This window comes from Gymnoscopelus microlampas (assembly GCF_963454915.1).
Source record: "Gymnoscopelus microlampas genome assembly, chromosome: 1".
NCBI classification, from domain to species: domain Eukaryota; kingdom Metazoa; phylum Chordata; class Actinopteri; order Myctophiformes; family Myctophidae; genus Gymnoscopelus; species Gymnoscopelus microlampas.
Genome location: NC_139962.1, coordinates 22,339,149 through 22,353,364, shown reverse-complemented (window position 1 = coordinate 22,353,364; position 14,216 = coordinate 22,339,149). Strand labels below are relative to the sequence as shown.

General features: G+C 42.9%; 1 protein-coding gene across 3 annotated transcripts in view; it reads right to left on the bottom strand.

Annotated features, from left to right (window-relative positions):
- Positions 1-14,216, bottom strand: part of nfatc3a (nuclear factor of activated T cells 3a) — a 144,474-nt gene that overhangs the window by 59,659 nt on the left and 70,599 nt on the right. For all 3 annotated transcript variants that reach the window (XR_014601354.1, XM_084065323.1, XM_084065324.1), the window contains exon 4: positions 40-239. Coding sequence is in view for 2 of the 3 variants with exons in the window: in XM_084065323.1 (XP_083921449.1) it covers positions 40-239 (200 nt within the window). In the remaining variant the exon portion in view is untranslated. The remainder of the gene's footprint in view (positions 1-39; positions 240-14,216) is intronic.

The window sequence follows — 14,216 nt, the reverse complement described above, 5'->3', positions numbered from 1 at the left end:
CTAGAGTAATACGAGCCCGGGAGTGTTTCTGACACCTACCTGGCCGACATGTTGTTTTCGGGCAGCAGAGGAATCTCGAGAACTTTGGAGCTGGAGACGATGATCTCCTGGCTGGCCGTGGCCACCGTTTTGCCCGTGATGCGGTGCACCTGGTAGAAGGCGTGCGGCCGCAGGTAGCGGTCGTCCGCCGTCCCGATGAACATCTGCAGGTTGAGGGGCTTCTCGCTGTAGCCCATGAGCTGAGAGAGACGAGACAGATGTGGACAGACAGACAGACAGACAGACAGATAGAGAAAGAGAGAGGGAGGGAGAGAGAGGAGAATAACGTGTATAACGTGAGTGAAAACAGACCTGAACACACATGGTCCAGATGAGTTGCATGAGCGAACAAAATACTCTACATTTCCACTGCTTTCCCCACTTTCTTTCTTTTTTTTGGGGGGGACCTAAATGTCAAGCTCAGGGTGTTGGGATAGTTCTGGCAGGGCCACCGGTATATTCATCTGGTGCTTTGGCCTCCCACCAGTCCAGTCCAGTACTGATGTTCTCCACTAATAACCCATTAAGACCTGAGGCCACTTCTAAAAAAAAATCTAAATCCTAATATTTTTTGGGAAAAAAATATAAAAAAATAATTTTCACGATTTTTCAAAAATAGCAGATCTACAAGCTCATAGCGCGGCACTCGGTGCCGCGCTATGAGCTTGTATATCTGCTAGTTTTGAATAGCCAAAGAAATCTAAAGTGACACAGATGCGTAATGGGATAAGGACCAAGGATCCTTGCAAAAGAGCACGGTTACACCTCTCCCGAATCCCCTTCTTCAGCTGACCGGGACCATGAACCTCAGGGCTGGCCGGGTCTGGCCTTGCCGTGGTCTTTTCCGAGACTACGTCCAAAACAAGTCGAAAGCTCGCTACCAAAAAGTCAGTGGCGCCGGTCGCTGTAAAAACCTGAGACGCGTTTTCCCCAAACGCGAGAGAAAAGTAACGTCGGAGCGGAAAGTCGGTAATGCTTGGCGCATGCGTCGTCGTATGGCAGTGTCGCTCGCTGAAAATAGCAGATCTACAGTGGCACCGCCGTGTGATAAAGCATTGGTTCTCAAAGTGGGGTCTGGGGACCCCCAGGGGTCCTTGGGGAGGTTCCAGGGGGTCCCTAGCAAAATGTGTTAATATAGCGTCACAATCATTTCAAACACTTTGACCTTTTATACTTTGGCTATTCAGAAATCCTGAAGATTTGTGCAAATCTTTGAACATATATATTTAAAGCGAACATGTGTAACTCAAATCTTTGCTTCTAGGGGGGGGGGGGGGGTCCTTGGAAAAAAAACATTTTGAGATGGGGGTCCGTGGCCAAATACATATCATTTTGGGGGTCCTTGACATGAAAAAGTTTGAGAACCACTGTGATAAAGTATAAGTATAAATGTATTTGTGAGAGTATAAATCAAGGGAGACAGAAAGAGAGAGAGAGAGAGAGGGTTAACCCATTAAGACCTGGAACTGTGTCATTTTTTGATTTGAGCTAAAAAGCATTATTTTACACTTTGGGCTATTCAAAAATAGCAGATATACAAGCTCATAGGAGTGCCGTGCTACGAGCTTGTATATCTGCTATTTTTGAAAAATCGTGAAAATGTGTGCAAATCTTTGAATATATATATTTTTAAAGCGAACATTTTTAACTCAAATCTTTGCTTCTGGGGGGTCCCTGGAACAACATATTTTGATGGGGGTCCGTGGCCAAATACATATAATTTTGGGGGTGCTTGACATGAAAAAGATTGAGCACCACTGATATACAAACATACGTTTTTCAGAAAACTGTCGGGATTTAGGAGACATGTAGAATCGGCTTCAGGTCTCAATGGGTTAAAACAAGAAAAAGGTGAAATGAATCGACAAATACACGTGGCACACCGCAGTACCACACAAGGGCAAACAAAACTGAAAGGCCACGTAGAAAAAGCAACACCCAGACACGTCTCTCTACCTCATGCTGTGGGGTCTCTCTCTCTCGTATACTATGGTCATTTACAGTAAAACACCTTTTTACTGGTCAAGCTCTGGTTATAAAAAAAGAAACCGCACGGCCAGTGAAAATGTCAACGGCCCCTCAGAGGACGTGCCAGCCCTGGGTTGGCACGTCGGCGTCCTTCTGGTGCCCGCGGTGTGCCCTTCACCCACGCATGGCGGGCATCCCCCCCGGCCCAGCCATTCAGACAGGTGAGGGAGATTACTGTTGAGAGGGAGGGGTGGGGTTTGGGACGCTAGGCTTTCCTCCTCAGAATGGACAGAAAGAGACAAGAAAAACATCCCACACAAGCCACACAAGCCCACCACTGTTGGAATGTTGTGCTTGGCGCGGGGCATGGCGGCATGGCTGCCCTCACACACACACGCACACACACACACACACACACGCACACACACACGTTCATATTACTATAGTTGTGAGGACGTCAATATTTTAACCCATTAAAACCGATTCTTAAAAATGTTTTCTAAATCCTAACAGTTTTTTGAAAAAAATCAGAAATATTGCAGATCTGCAAGCTCACATCTACCAGCTCAATCGAAAAATAGCAGATCTACAAGCTCACATCTACCAGCTCAATCGAAAAATAGCAGATCTACAAGCTCACATCTACCAGCTCAATCGAAAAATAGCAGATCTACAAGCTCATAGCACGGCACCGGTTGCCGCGCTATGAGCTTGTAGATCTGCTATTTTTGAATAGCCAAAGAAATCTAAAGTGACACAGATGCGTTCCAGGTCTTCATGGGTTAAGACAGCGATTTTATATGAATTACATTCTTATCATTTCCTTTTGCCATTTTTAAGCCTAACGCCGAAAATAGCTGATCTACAAGCTCACAGGGCGATTTTACACGAGGAGATCTGCTATTTTATGTGCACAACACCACCTAATAACCCTAACCCAAACTTGACTGTTCTAATTATAAGCCCAACAACACAAACCTTTTTCTAACCATAAAACAACCGTTTCTTTTGTGAGGTCCAGGAAAATGTGTCAACTTTGGTGGGGACATTTGGCCCTCACAAGTATAGTAATACACACACACACACACACACACACACACACACACACACTCCGTGCCTCCCAGCCCACACCTCCACAGCCTCAGGTCGTGGTGTGGCAGCCCATTGAGGGGAACCGAAGAGAACAAGGTCTTTCATTTGGTGGTTCCACCCCCAGGACCCGGCGGCAATACCCCTGCCCCGCCTGCCCACAGCTGGCGGGCTGACCCCGCGGCTCTTCCGACACCGGTGGGCTTGCGTCACACACACACACACCGCTGTGTCAATGTTTGGTGAACCCCCCCCCCCCCCCCCAAAAAACAAATTTGAGAAAGAAAAACTGAGGTAAAAAAAAAAAAAACACTCTTAGTGTGAGTGGGTGAAGAGAAAGGTAGGAGACGTGAATGTGGATTTTGTCGCCCGTTCCGAAAGCTGGGGGAAAAAAGGCTTTTTAAAATAAATTGGTCACAATTAAGGCTCCTGGAAACACGTGTGCATTGTGAGGAAAAACGTGTGAGTGGGCGTCGGCACAGAGGTGCATGCTTGGTTTCAAAATATTGACATTCTCGGAGAGCAATTATTGTCCGTCCAGGTCGGTGTGTTGCAGCGAATGTGATTAACCCGTTCACTCCGGGAATGCATCCGGTGTCATTTTAAGATTTCTTCGGGCTATTAAAAAAATAGCAGATCTACAAGCTCGTAGCAGAGCTTGTAGATCTGCTATTTTTTTGAAAAATCTTGAGCAAATCTTTGAATATGTATTTTTTTAAAGAGAACATTTGTAAAACATGTTGTTCCAGGGACCACCCAGAAGCAAAGATTTGAGTTGCACACGTTCGCTTTAAAAAGTATAGATTCAAAGATTTGCACACATTTTCAAGATTTTTCTAAAAAATAATGCCGTGCTATGAGCTTGTAGATCTGCTATCTTTGAATAGCCAAAGAAATCTAAAAATGACACCGATGCGTTCCCCGGATTGAATGGTTTAAACCCTACTTCACTTTCCAGGTGACTAGCTCTCTCTCTATTACTCTCTCTCACTCTCTCTCTCTCTCTCTCTCTGAGACGGTCCGCATTCTCTTTTCTCTTTCTCCTCTCTCTCTCTCTCTCTCTCTCTCTCTCTCTCTCTGCTGTTGAGACGGTTCCCCAGTGGAGTATAAGCAGCAGCAGAGCCAGAGGGGCCAAGCGAGGTCAAACGGAGCGATGGGAATACAAATGCAACGTGTGATGTTTACAAGAGGCTATAGGTGAGACAAGGACGAGTCCCCCGAGGTGTCTGTAGTGAGCAGGCCGGGTGGTGTCCTCTCCACAAAGCTCCAAGTGTTCCACTTTGAATAAAGAGCTTGTATCTGAGGATATGGCAGCTCTGGCATATCATATCATATCTATATCATATCATATATACCAGTGGTTCTCAAACTTTTTCATGTCAAGGACCCCCTAATTGACACTTATTAGCCCGCGGACCCCCATTTGAAAAGATAAGCCAGGGACCCCAATAAGAGAAGGTTTTTACGGCTCTCTAGCAGTGATTCTCAACCATTTTAATTTCAAGGACCCCCAGTTTGACATGCATTAGGCTACGGACCCCCATTTAATGGCATTTATACCTCTGGGACCCCAATTCACATTGTAAAACCAATGTTAATTTAACTCTGAGAGTGTACAAATGGAACCAAATGGACCCGTTAGGGTCCATTTGGTTCCATTTGTACACTCTCAGAGTTACAGACCCATAAGGGTCCATTTGGTTCCTGTCCATCATCTAGCTGGGGACCCCCTGGAACCCCCTCAAGTACCCCTGGGGGTCCCCGGACCCCACTTTGAGAACCAATGATATATACTACATGGGCTCAACCATGGACCCTTAGCGGTCTGAAACTCTGAGAGTGCACAAACGGACCCTTTTTTGGTTCCATTTGTACATTCTCATGGTTAACCCATTGAGACCTGAGGCGATTCTTGAAAATGTTTTCTAAATCCTAACGTTTTTTGAAAAATAAAACTATATCTGCTATTTTTGAATAGCCATTGAATATGATCAAGTAGGGTGTTAATTTACGAAAAAAATACAAAAAGGTCAAACATGGAGATAAGAGGTTTCTGCCCGACAGCAACGATATCAAACCGGGGGTCCTTGAAATGAAAAAAGGTTGAGACTCTCTGGTCTAGTGGGCAGGCTGGGTGGTGAGGAAAGGCTGTGTCGTCTCCATAAAGCCTTAAGTGTTCCACTTTGAATGAAGAGCTTGTGTCTGACTCTGAGGACATGGCAGCAGAGTTTATGCCACCGGGCTCAACAAGGCTCCATGGTTCCCCCAACGCTTCTGGAGATCACATTCCTCCTAATACATGTGTAGTACAGTGGAGCACAGTGTGATTACTGCTAAACTTCTCATTTTGGTGATGCGGGGTGTGTGTGTGTGTGTGTGTGTGTGTGTGTGTGTGTGTGTGTGTGTGTGTGTGTGTGTGTGTGTGTGTGCGCGCGCGTGAGTGCGTGTGTTTCAAATGCTCTGCTGGGATACGATCGATAGACAAAAAAAATGATATGGACAACAGGGGCCCTATTGGTTTCTACAGACCGTTTTGAGGCCCCCTTTTCGGCAAATTCAAATCCGCCATCTTTGAACTTCTGTCCCCAAAAAGACACCATAATTTACGAAACGCATGTCATGGTAATTGAAAGAAGACTTTGAAAGCATAAAGTATTTATGCCAATGTTTATTACGGTAATATAATCAAGCGTAAAGTCCGGCTAAAAACCCATTCGCTTGAATAGAGAGTTATTGCTTCTGTAGCCAGAAGGGGGGAAAACATGGGGGAAATAGCTAAACTAGCGGCCATGCATATGAACTGTCAACTGTCACTTACTATATGGTTTCAATTTACAAACCGGATGCTTGCCACCTGATACGATCCCACACACACACACACACACACACACACACACACACACACACACACACACACACACACACACACACACACACACACACACACACACACACACACACACACACACACACACACACACACACACACACAAGCATGCTAGCGCGCGCTTGTGTGCGGGGTTAAACACAGGGTCAAATCTTGACCCCATGGCCACCCAAGTGCGGTTGAAGGGGTGAAGAGGTGGTGAGACAGTAAAATACTTTGTGTTCATTTAACTCCAGAGAATGTACAAAGGGAACCAAATGGACCCTCCGTGTCCATTGGGTTCCATTTGTACAGACTTTTACTGTGTAGGGCCTGTGATATATGAGACCCAGGCTGACTAACTGTGATGTACATAGATAGACTGACTATAGATGTGAGATGCACACACACAGACTGACTAGGCTACTTCGTGTTCAGAATGAGCTGAGAAATCCAAACGGGCTCATATGACACTGTGGTAGTGGTTTGGGTTGCCATGATGTAACTCCAAATATATGTCTTGCTCTGTTGATTTGAAATATTGATTTTCCAGAATAGTCTCCTCTTTACTTTGACTTTCATTGCACAGTAAAACATGTCTCGAAGTCACTCTTTTTGCACATAAACGAACACAAACAAATAAGATTTACCTTACGGCCAATATAAGAAAAATGCCGTACTTGACAAAGTCAAGTACGGCATTTTTTACTTTTTTAAACATCAAATTGAAGTTGATTTAGCTATTTGTGTTAGGAAGAAGACCCACACTCTAACAAGAAGTTCACCAATTTGCTGGGTTTTGTCATGTTATATATTGGCAGAATCTGCTTTGTTTCCATCCGTTTAACAGTGGTGTAAAGTAACTAAGTACATTTACTTAAGTACTGTACTTAAGTAAAATATTTTGGTACTTTTACTTTACTGGAGTATTTCAAATTTTGTATACTTTTACTTCTACTCCACTACATCTCAGAGGCAAATATTGCACTTTTACTCCACTACAATTATATGAAAACTAGTAACTCATTACTTTTTAGAATTAGATTATTATTCCAAAACATACCTTAACCACTTCAGCCCTATATACATTTCAGCCTTTTGAAAATAGCCGATCCACAAGCTCACAATGTGTCGTAAAATGTAGTACTTTTTCCACCACTGCCGTTTATGTAACAAAAGTGTGACTTTGAGAGCTGATTCACTGTGCAATGCACAGTGAAACAATTAGGAAACAAATTTCAATCGCTAATCAGTGGAGCAATGAAGCAACATATCTCTGCCATATTTGGAGCTACATCATGGCAAGGTAACTAACCTAAACCTCTGAGCATTAACTGGTTAAAGAATAGTGGTTCTCAGAAGGACAGAAATAGTCCTTCCTGGACGTTCTAGAAAATAATTTATACAGATCTGTTGGTAAACAAGGCGCTTATCTAGATCAGCATTGTCTTAATGAGCTAAAACAAAAGCCATTGAGGCTAAGTACTTCACTGTTCCCAGCATTAGAATGTGTGTGTGTGTGTGTGTGTGTGTGTGTGTGTGTGTGTGTGTGTGTGTGTGTGTGTGTGTGTGTGTGTGTGTGTGTGTGTGTGTGCGTGCGTGCGTGCGTGCGTGCGTGCGTGCGTGCGTGCGTGCGTGCGTGCGTGCGTGCGTGCGTGCGTGCGTGCGTGCGTGCGTGCGTGCGTGCGTGTGCGCGTGTATGCGCGTGTGTGTGTGTGTGTGTGTGTGTGTGTGTGTGTGTGTGTGTGTGTGTGTGTGTCAGACAGAGCATGACAAAGTGGGTTTGCATATGTTGTGTGCGTTTGCCTCATTATAGTATAGCAGAGCTCAAGCAGAGAGGACTGAGTCAAAGTGTGTCTGGATCCAGCATGAATGAACGACAAGGAAATGACTGACTAAATGGATGTGTGTGTGTGTGTGTGTGTGTGTGTGTGTGTGTGTGTGTGTGTGTGTGTGTGTGTGTGTGTGTGTGTGTGTGTGTGTGTGTGTGTGTGTGTGTGTGTGTGTGTGTGTGTGTGCGCGCGCATGCATGCGTGTGTGTGTGTGTGTGTGTGTGTGTGTGTGAGAGAGAGTGTAGCAGTGCTGTTCCTTCACTAACAGACGGTGTGACTTCTCTGTGACTCTGGCTAAGAGGCTTAAGGGGACGATGGGTGCACAAGGTCACTTCCTACACACACACACAGACACACACACACACACACACACACACACACACACACACACACACACACACACACACAACCGCACTATTCCAGTGACTAAAAGGAAGTGTCACACTACTCTGTTTAGTCATGTCTTCATGTGTGTAAAAAAAAACTTAACTGAAGCTAACAATATCAATCTATTATTGATGATATTTTTCTGTATGTCTCTGCAACCCAAACACATGGCACCCAGTTTACACACACATTTGCACTCAAAGGACCACAATGGAACTTTTTTGGTGTTTTATCCTTTTGACAGATACAGTACTGTATGTGTAAATGTATGGTCATTTCTATGTATATGGATATTAATATTTTTAAAAGTTAAAATATGGAGATAAGAGGTTTTTGCCCAACAGCAACGTGTATTTTTGTGATTAAAACATCAATCAATCAATCAATCAATCAATCAATCAACGTTGATACCAGCAACCGAACCTTTTAAGGTGAACTTGGTCAGAGAGGAAATAAAGCAAAACAGATCTCTGAGTTGGTCTGAGAGCACCGAAAATATCTGAGATATGCCGTGATGCAACGCTTGTAGATATTTTCAGCAAGCGACACCACCGACTATGAATGGAGCATTAGTGTGCCATGCATCACAAGTACAAACTAAAATGTATTGAGAGGTCTGTAGACACAACACTGATGTATCTTAAGATATTTGGAGATAATTGCAATCTCATGCAATAGGCTCTACGCACAGCAGCCATAGTGTGAAGAAATTCACAGGCGTTGCCAATGATACTAATGAAGGCTCTGTTCCATTCTGGTCAAACAGAGTCAGGGTGCTGATGTTGTGCATGTTGGCTCACTGGAAACACTCTGCTACACCAGTGGGTCTAAAGTTGGGGTCCAGGGACCCTCATAGCCTGGCATGGCCCGACTAATATCACTGCGTAGATATTAGTCTGGAATCTCTGTATGGAACGTGCATTTCCAAGGAGCGGACAAAAAAAAAAGCCTCTGGAGATAAACCCGACCCATGTTTGCATACTGGGCCCTGATTGGTCCCTCACAACTTCGGAGGGAGAGAAATCAAATCTCAACTGAGAGGGGCCAGACCTAATCTGCCGAGGGCAAATTTCAATGGCAGATTCGTCTGGAACCAGGCTAGGACCCTCATGGTTCCTTGAGGCGGTTCCAAATGGCCTCTTACGGGTATGTAACTCTGGGAGTGTACAAATGGAACCAAATGGACCCACAAGGGTCCATTTGGTTCCATTTGGTTCCATTTGGTTCCATGGCGGCCATTTTGCTCTTACATCATACTCAGGGGACATGACGTGACACAGCTTGTGTTCTAAGGCGTGTCACATGCCTAAAGATAAACTTGGTACAATGTGGTCACCAGTTTCTTTTGCCTGTGGCTCAGTTTGTCATTAGACAAAGATTTTTTTTTTTTTTTTTTTCTTGACCCCAAAAACATAAATCTATAAAGGTATCAAATATTATTGTTGGAGGCAGTGTGGCTGTTTAATGGTGCATAATACTCATATTTGGTAGGCCTATCCCGTTATAGGATTCTTTTCAAAGAATATTGGAAGTTAGAACAGTAGCTAGAAAGTAAAAGTATTATCTAGGAAATGACAAACACCTTTTGAAGGTATGCATGGCAGCACATGCATTCTGGCTTCAAAAGCAGCCTCCTACCATAAACTGAAGTACATGAATGGTAAACCACTTATCTGCATATTTTAACTTTCTGCGTTTCTTCCTAAATTAACCCATTAAGACCGGGGAAGCATCTGCCATTTTAACCACTTTAACCATTATCTTATCTTATCTTATTATTATCTTATTATACTTTGGCTATTCAAAAATAGCAGATCTACAAGCTCATAGCACGGCACCGAGTGCCACGCTAGGAGCTTGTAGATCACACAACATGTCGCATTGCGGCATGGGACATCTGTTATATTAGCAGTGGTGTAAAGTAACTAAGTACGTTTACTCAAGTACTGTATTTATAGTACAATTTTGAGGTACTTTTACTTTACTGGAGTATTTCCAATTGTCTATACTTTTACTTCTACTCCACTCCACATCTCAGAGGCAAATATTGTACTTTTACTCCACAACAATTATTTGAAAACTTTATTTACTAGTTACTTTGCAGATATAAATGATTATATTATAACACATACATTAACCACTTCAGCCCCATTTTATACATAGGCAATTTGAAAATAGCCGATCTACAAGCTCACAACGCGTCGCATCGCGACGCGTTGTGAGCTTGTAGATCTGCTATTTTCAAACATTTTAGTACTTTTACTTTTGGTACTTTAAGTACATTCTGATACCAATACTTTTGTACTTTTACTCAAGTAAATTTGTAATTCCGGATTTTTACCACCACCGTAGTAAGTATACTAGTAATTTTCTTGTTCTTTTTTACTGAAAAAGAATGAAGTAATGGTAATTCAAAATCATGAATCTCCATGACTCAAGGAATACAAAGACTTTCCTGAAAACCCAGCCACAGAACTGACACTTGTCAACGAGCCTGTTGCCTTTACAAACATCCTCCGTTTACAACCTGAAGCTAATCCACCCGCCGGCTCCACAGCTCAGTGGAAACATGAAATGTATTGGGAAGGAAGTTGTTGTTTCCAGGAGCAGCGTGAGGCCTGTGTAATAACCAGCTACACGGCTTCATTTTTTTCTGCAAACCGCATCAGATCTTAAGGACCACATGAAAGTGCAGATCTGTGGTGTAAGCGACGAGCTAACAGGTAATTATCCCAGCCGGGCCTGAATGCATCCACGGCTGTAAATGACACTATTATTTCACAATTCAAAGAGACACGAGAGAGAGAGCTGCAAGAACTTGACGGTGTGGTGGCTTTTGCTGATTGGTTTATGGTCATGTCTGCACGCTGGGGAAGTGAGTACAGACAGGCTCTGTGTGTGTGTGCGTGGGCGCATGGGTGTGTGTGAGAGAGAGAGAGAGAGAGAGAGAGAGAGAGAGATTGACACACAGAGACAGAGAGTGTGAGAGATAGAGTGTGTTAACTAAATAAAAACTAAGGCTAAAACTTGAACTGAAAGAGACATTCTTGTGTATAACTGAAAAAAAGACATGAAAAAAAAATGTAACTAAACTAAAACTAGATAGAGTTGCATGTAAAACCATCTTTGTTTTTGTTTTTCCACCTTCATATCTGATGGCAGTGAGGCAGTCTTTCATCCTACCTTTATCAGATTCTATCAATCAACGCTTTCTACATAATACCTGAAAACCTTAAACAAAAAAACGAACAAACAAAAAAACATAGTAAATTCCTTAAACTGAAACTACTTATGCATTAATGAAACAAACTAAATCTATAAACTGGAATTAGACACCAAATAGAAAAACAAATGAGTATTTCAAAACAACAAACTCTGGTGTGTGTGTGTGTGTGTGTGTGTGTGTGTGTGTGTGTGTGTGTGTGTGTGTGAGAGCATACATGTGTCTGTTTGTGCATGTGCGTGCGTGTAGTTGCATGCCGTATGTGTGAGTTTCCATAAATCAGTGCATGTGTGGAGTGTGTGTTTATCCGGAGCAGCATGTGTGTCCCAGACACACATGAATGAGGCTGAACAGTGTCTGGGTGTGTGTGTGTGTGTGTGTGTGTGTGTGTGACACACACACACACACACACACACACACACACACACACACACACACACACACACACACACACACACACACACACACACCTGACAGCCTTCACGGATGTAATTAGGACAGTGAAAAAAATAATAATAGGAAAACAGGAATCTATGTTGGAAACAACATAGATTAGAGGTGTGTCCTCGCATAGCTTTGTTTAATGTGAATGGCTTCTCTTTTATTCCATAAACTACAGAGTGGCGGAGGAGGCAGTGGGCTTGATGGCTGTAAGGTAGATTACATGCACAATTTAAACTATGACTGCTAATTGTATTTGATTTACTACTTCCAAACAGGTTTTTCTTTTTTTTCCACCATGAACGCAACATCCAATCAATCCCAAATTGGAATCACATGTTGAGGTGCCTCTAGAGAGCGCACCTCCTAAATCACTTCTGACCATAAGAGGCGCGATATTAAAATATACAAACGCTATTTACCCTCACAGCTTCCTTGGGTCCTGATGTGTAACCCACAACGTGGTTACACAGCCCTGGGTAAGCCTGCATGGTGGAGAGTTATTAAACACTTCTAGTTATTAACCAATTAAACCCTATACAGTATACCCCCATGGGTCTATTCCAGGCTGACCATTCTTTTTTCCCCTCTACACCAAGCTCACAAAGCGTCACATTGCATTGTGAGCTTGTACATCTGCCATTTCTGCCAAATTTCCCCATTTTGGAGGTTCTTGACATGGAAAAGTTGTAGCACCACTGATATAGCAACATACTGTTAGGATTTAGAACATTTTTTTAGATATGTATTTGGCCGTGGACCGCCGGACCCCAATCTCAAAATGTTTTGTTCCAGGGACCCCCCAGAAGCAAAGATTTGAGTTACAAATGTTCGCTTTAAAAATACATACATTCAAAGATTTGCAAAACATTAAAAAAAAAAAAATAGCAGATCTACAAGCTCGCCGCACTATGAGCTTGTATATCTGCTATTTTTCGAATAGCCAAAAGAAATCTTAAAATGACACAGATGCGTTCCCGGATCGAATGGGTTAAGTGGTTACAGTACTATAGTACGGTGTGCACACTTTGAATGTACAGTAAAGTGGAAAAGACCCTCCAATCCCTGAGTCCATCATGTGAGGGTCCGGGCATGGCTCTGAAAGGGTGTCAAACACGTACTTCGGCGGGGCTGGGATTTCTCTCCCAATCCAATAATCAGCCAGGAAAACATGATCAGACGGCCAGAGTGAAAGCCTCCACTTCAGCACTCCAACTACGACACAACACAGAGCTCCTGGCACAACAAAACACAACAATTTTCTTTGTGGTTTCCGTTTTCTTTTGGGTTTTTTTCCACCACCTGGCGGAATGAGCTTAAACCTTCAATACTAATAGTACTTGATTCGATTCGCTTCGGCTGATGTTCCTCAGAATATGGGTTCAAGTGGTTAATATAAAAGAAAAATAAGATCCTATCAGAAATATTTGGCAGAAATTGAATGTACAAATTCATATGTCGTCTTGAAGAGTCTGACAATCATGTTATTATTACGATTTTAATTAACCCAGTGAAGAGTTCTACTCGGTTCTCTTCCATGAGACATTGGTGCAACAGCCTCTACAGACTGTGAGCAGCTGTAGTTGTACTGATTTGATGTTTTTCTTTTGTTGTTTTGCTTTTTAATCTGTCTGTGATATGGCCCTTGAGTCTGACATAAAGATTGAATTGATTAACTCTCCAGTCCCAAGGCAGATTGCCTCTCGTATGAGTGGTAGGTAGATGTTTGGTCTCCCATGCGGTAGCGAGACCAGGGTTACAGTGGCAATTAACTCTCTTCCTCGGAAAAGGACATAAAACCTACAGATTGCACGCTTTTTTTTAATCCATTAACACCGGGAACGCATCTGTGTCATTTTAAGATTTCTTTGGCTATTTAAAAAAATAGCCGACATGCAAGCTTGTAGATCTGATTTTTGAAAAATAATTGTGAAAATGTGTGCACATCTTTGAATATATATGTACATATACAACTCAAATCTTTGCTTTTGGGGGTCCCTGGATCAAAATATTTTGAGATGGGGGGGTCTGTGGACAAATACATATCATTTTGGGGGTCCTTGACATGAAAAAAGTTTGAGATCCACTGATATTAAAGCAACATACGTTTTGTTTTCAAAACAAACGGTTAGGATTTAGAAGACATTAAGTAGCAACCCCCAGAAGCAAAGATTTGAGTTAAAAATGTTTGCAGATCTACAAGCTCATAGCGTGGCACTCTGTGCCGCGCTATGAGCTTGTAGATCTGCTATTTTTTAATAACGAAAGAAATGTTAAATTGTTAAATCACGTACAGTATCACGTACAGTATGTACATTTAGGGTTAACGCGTTGTAGCTGCACACGTCAGCATTTGTAGGTCAGTACAGTA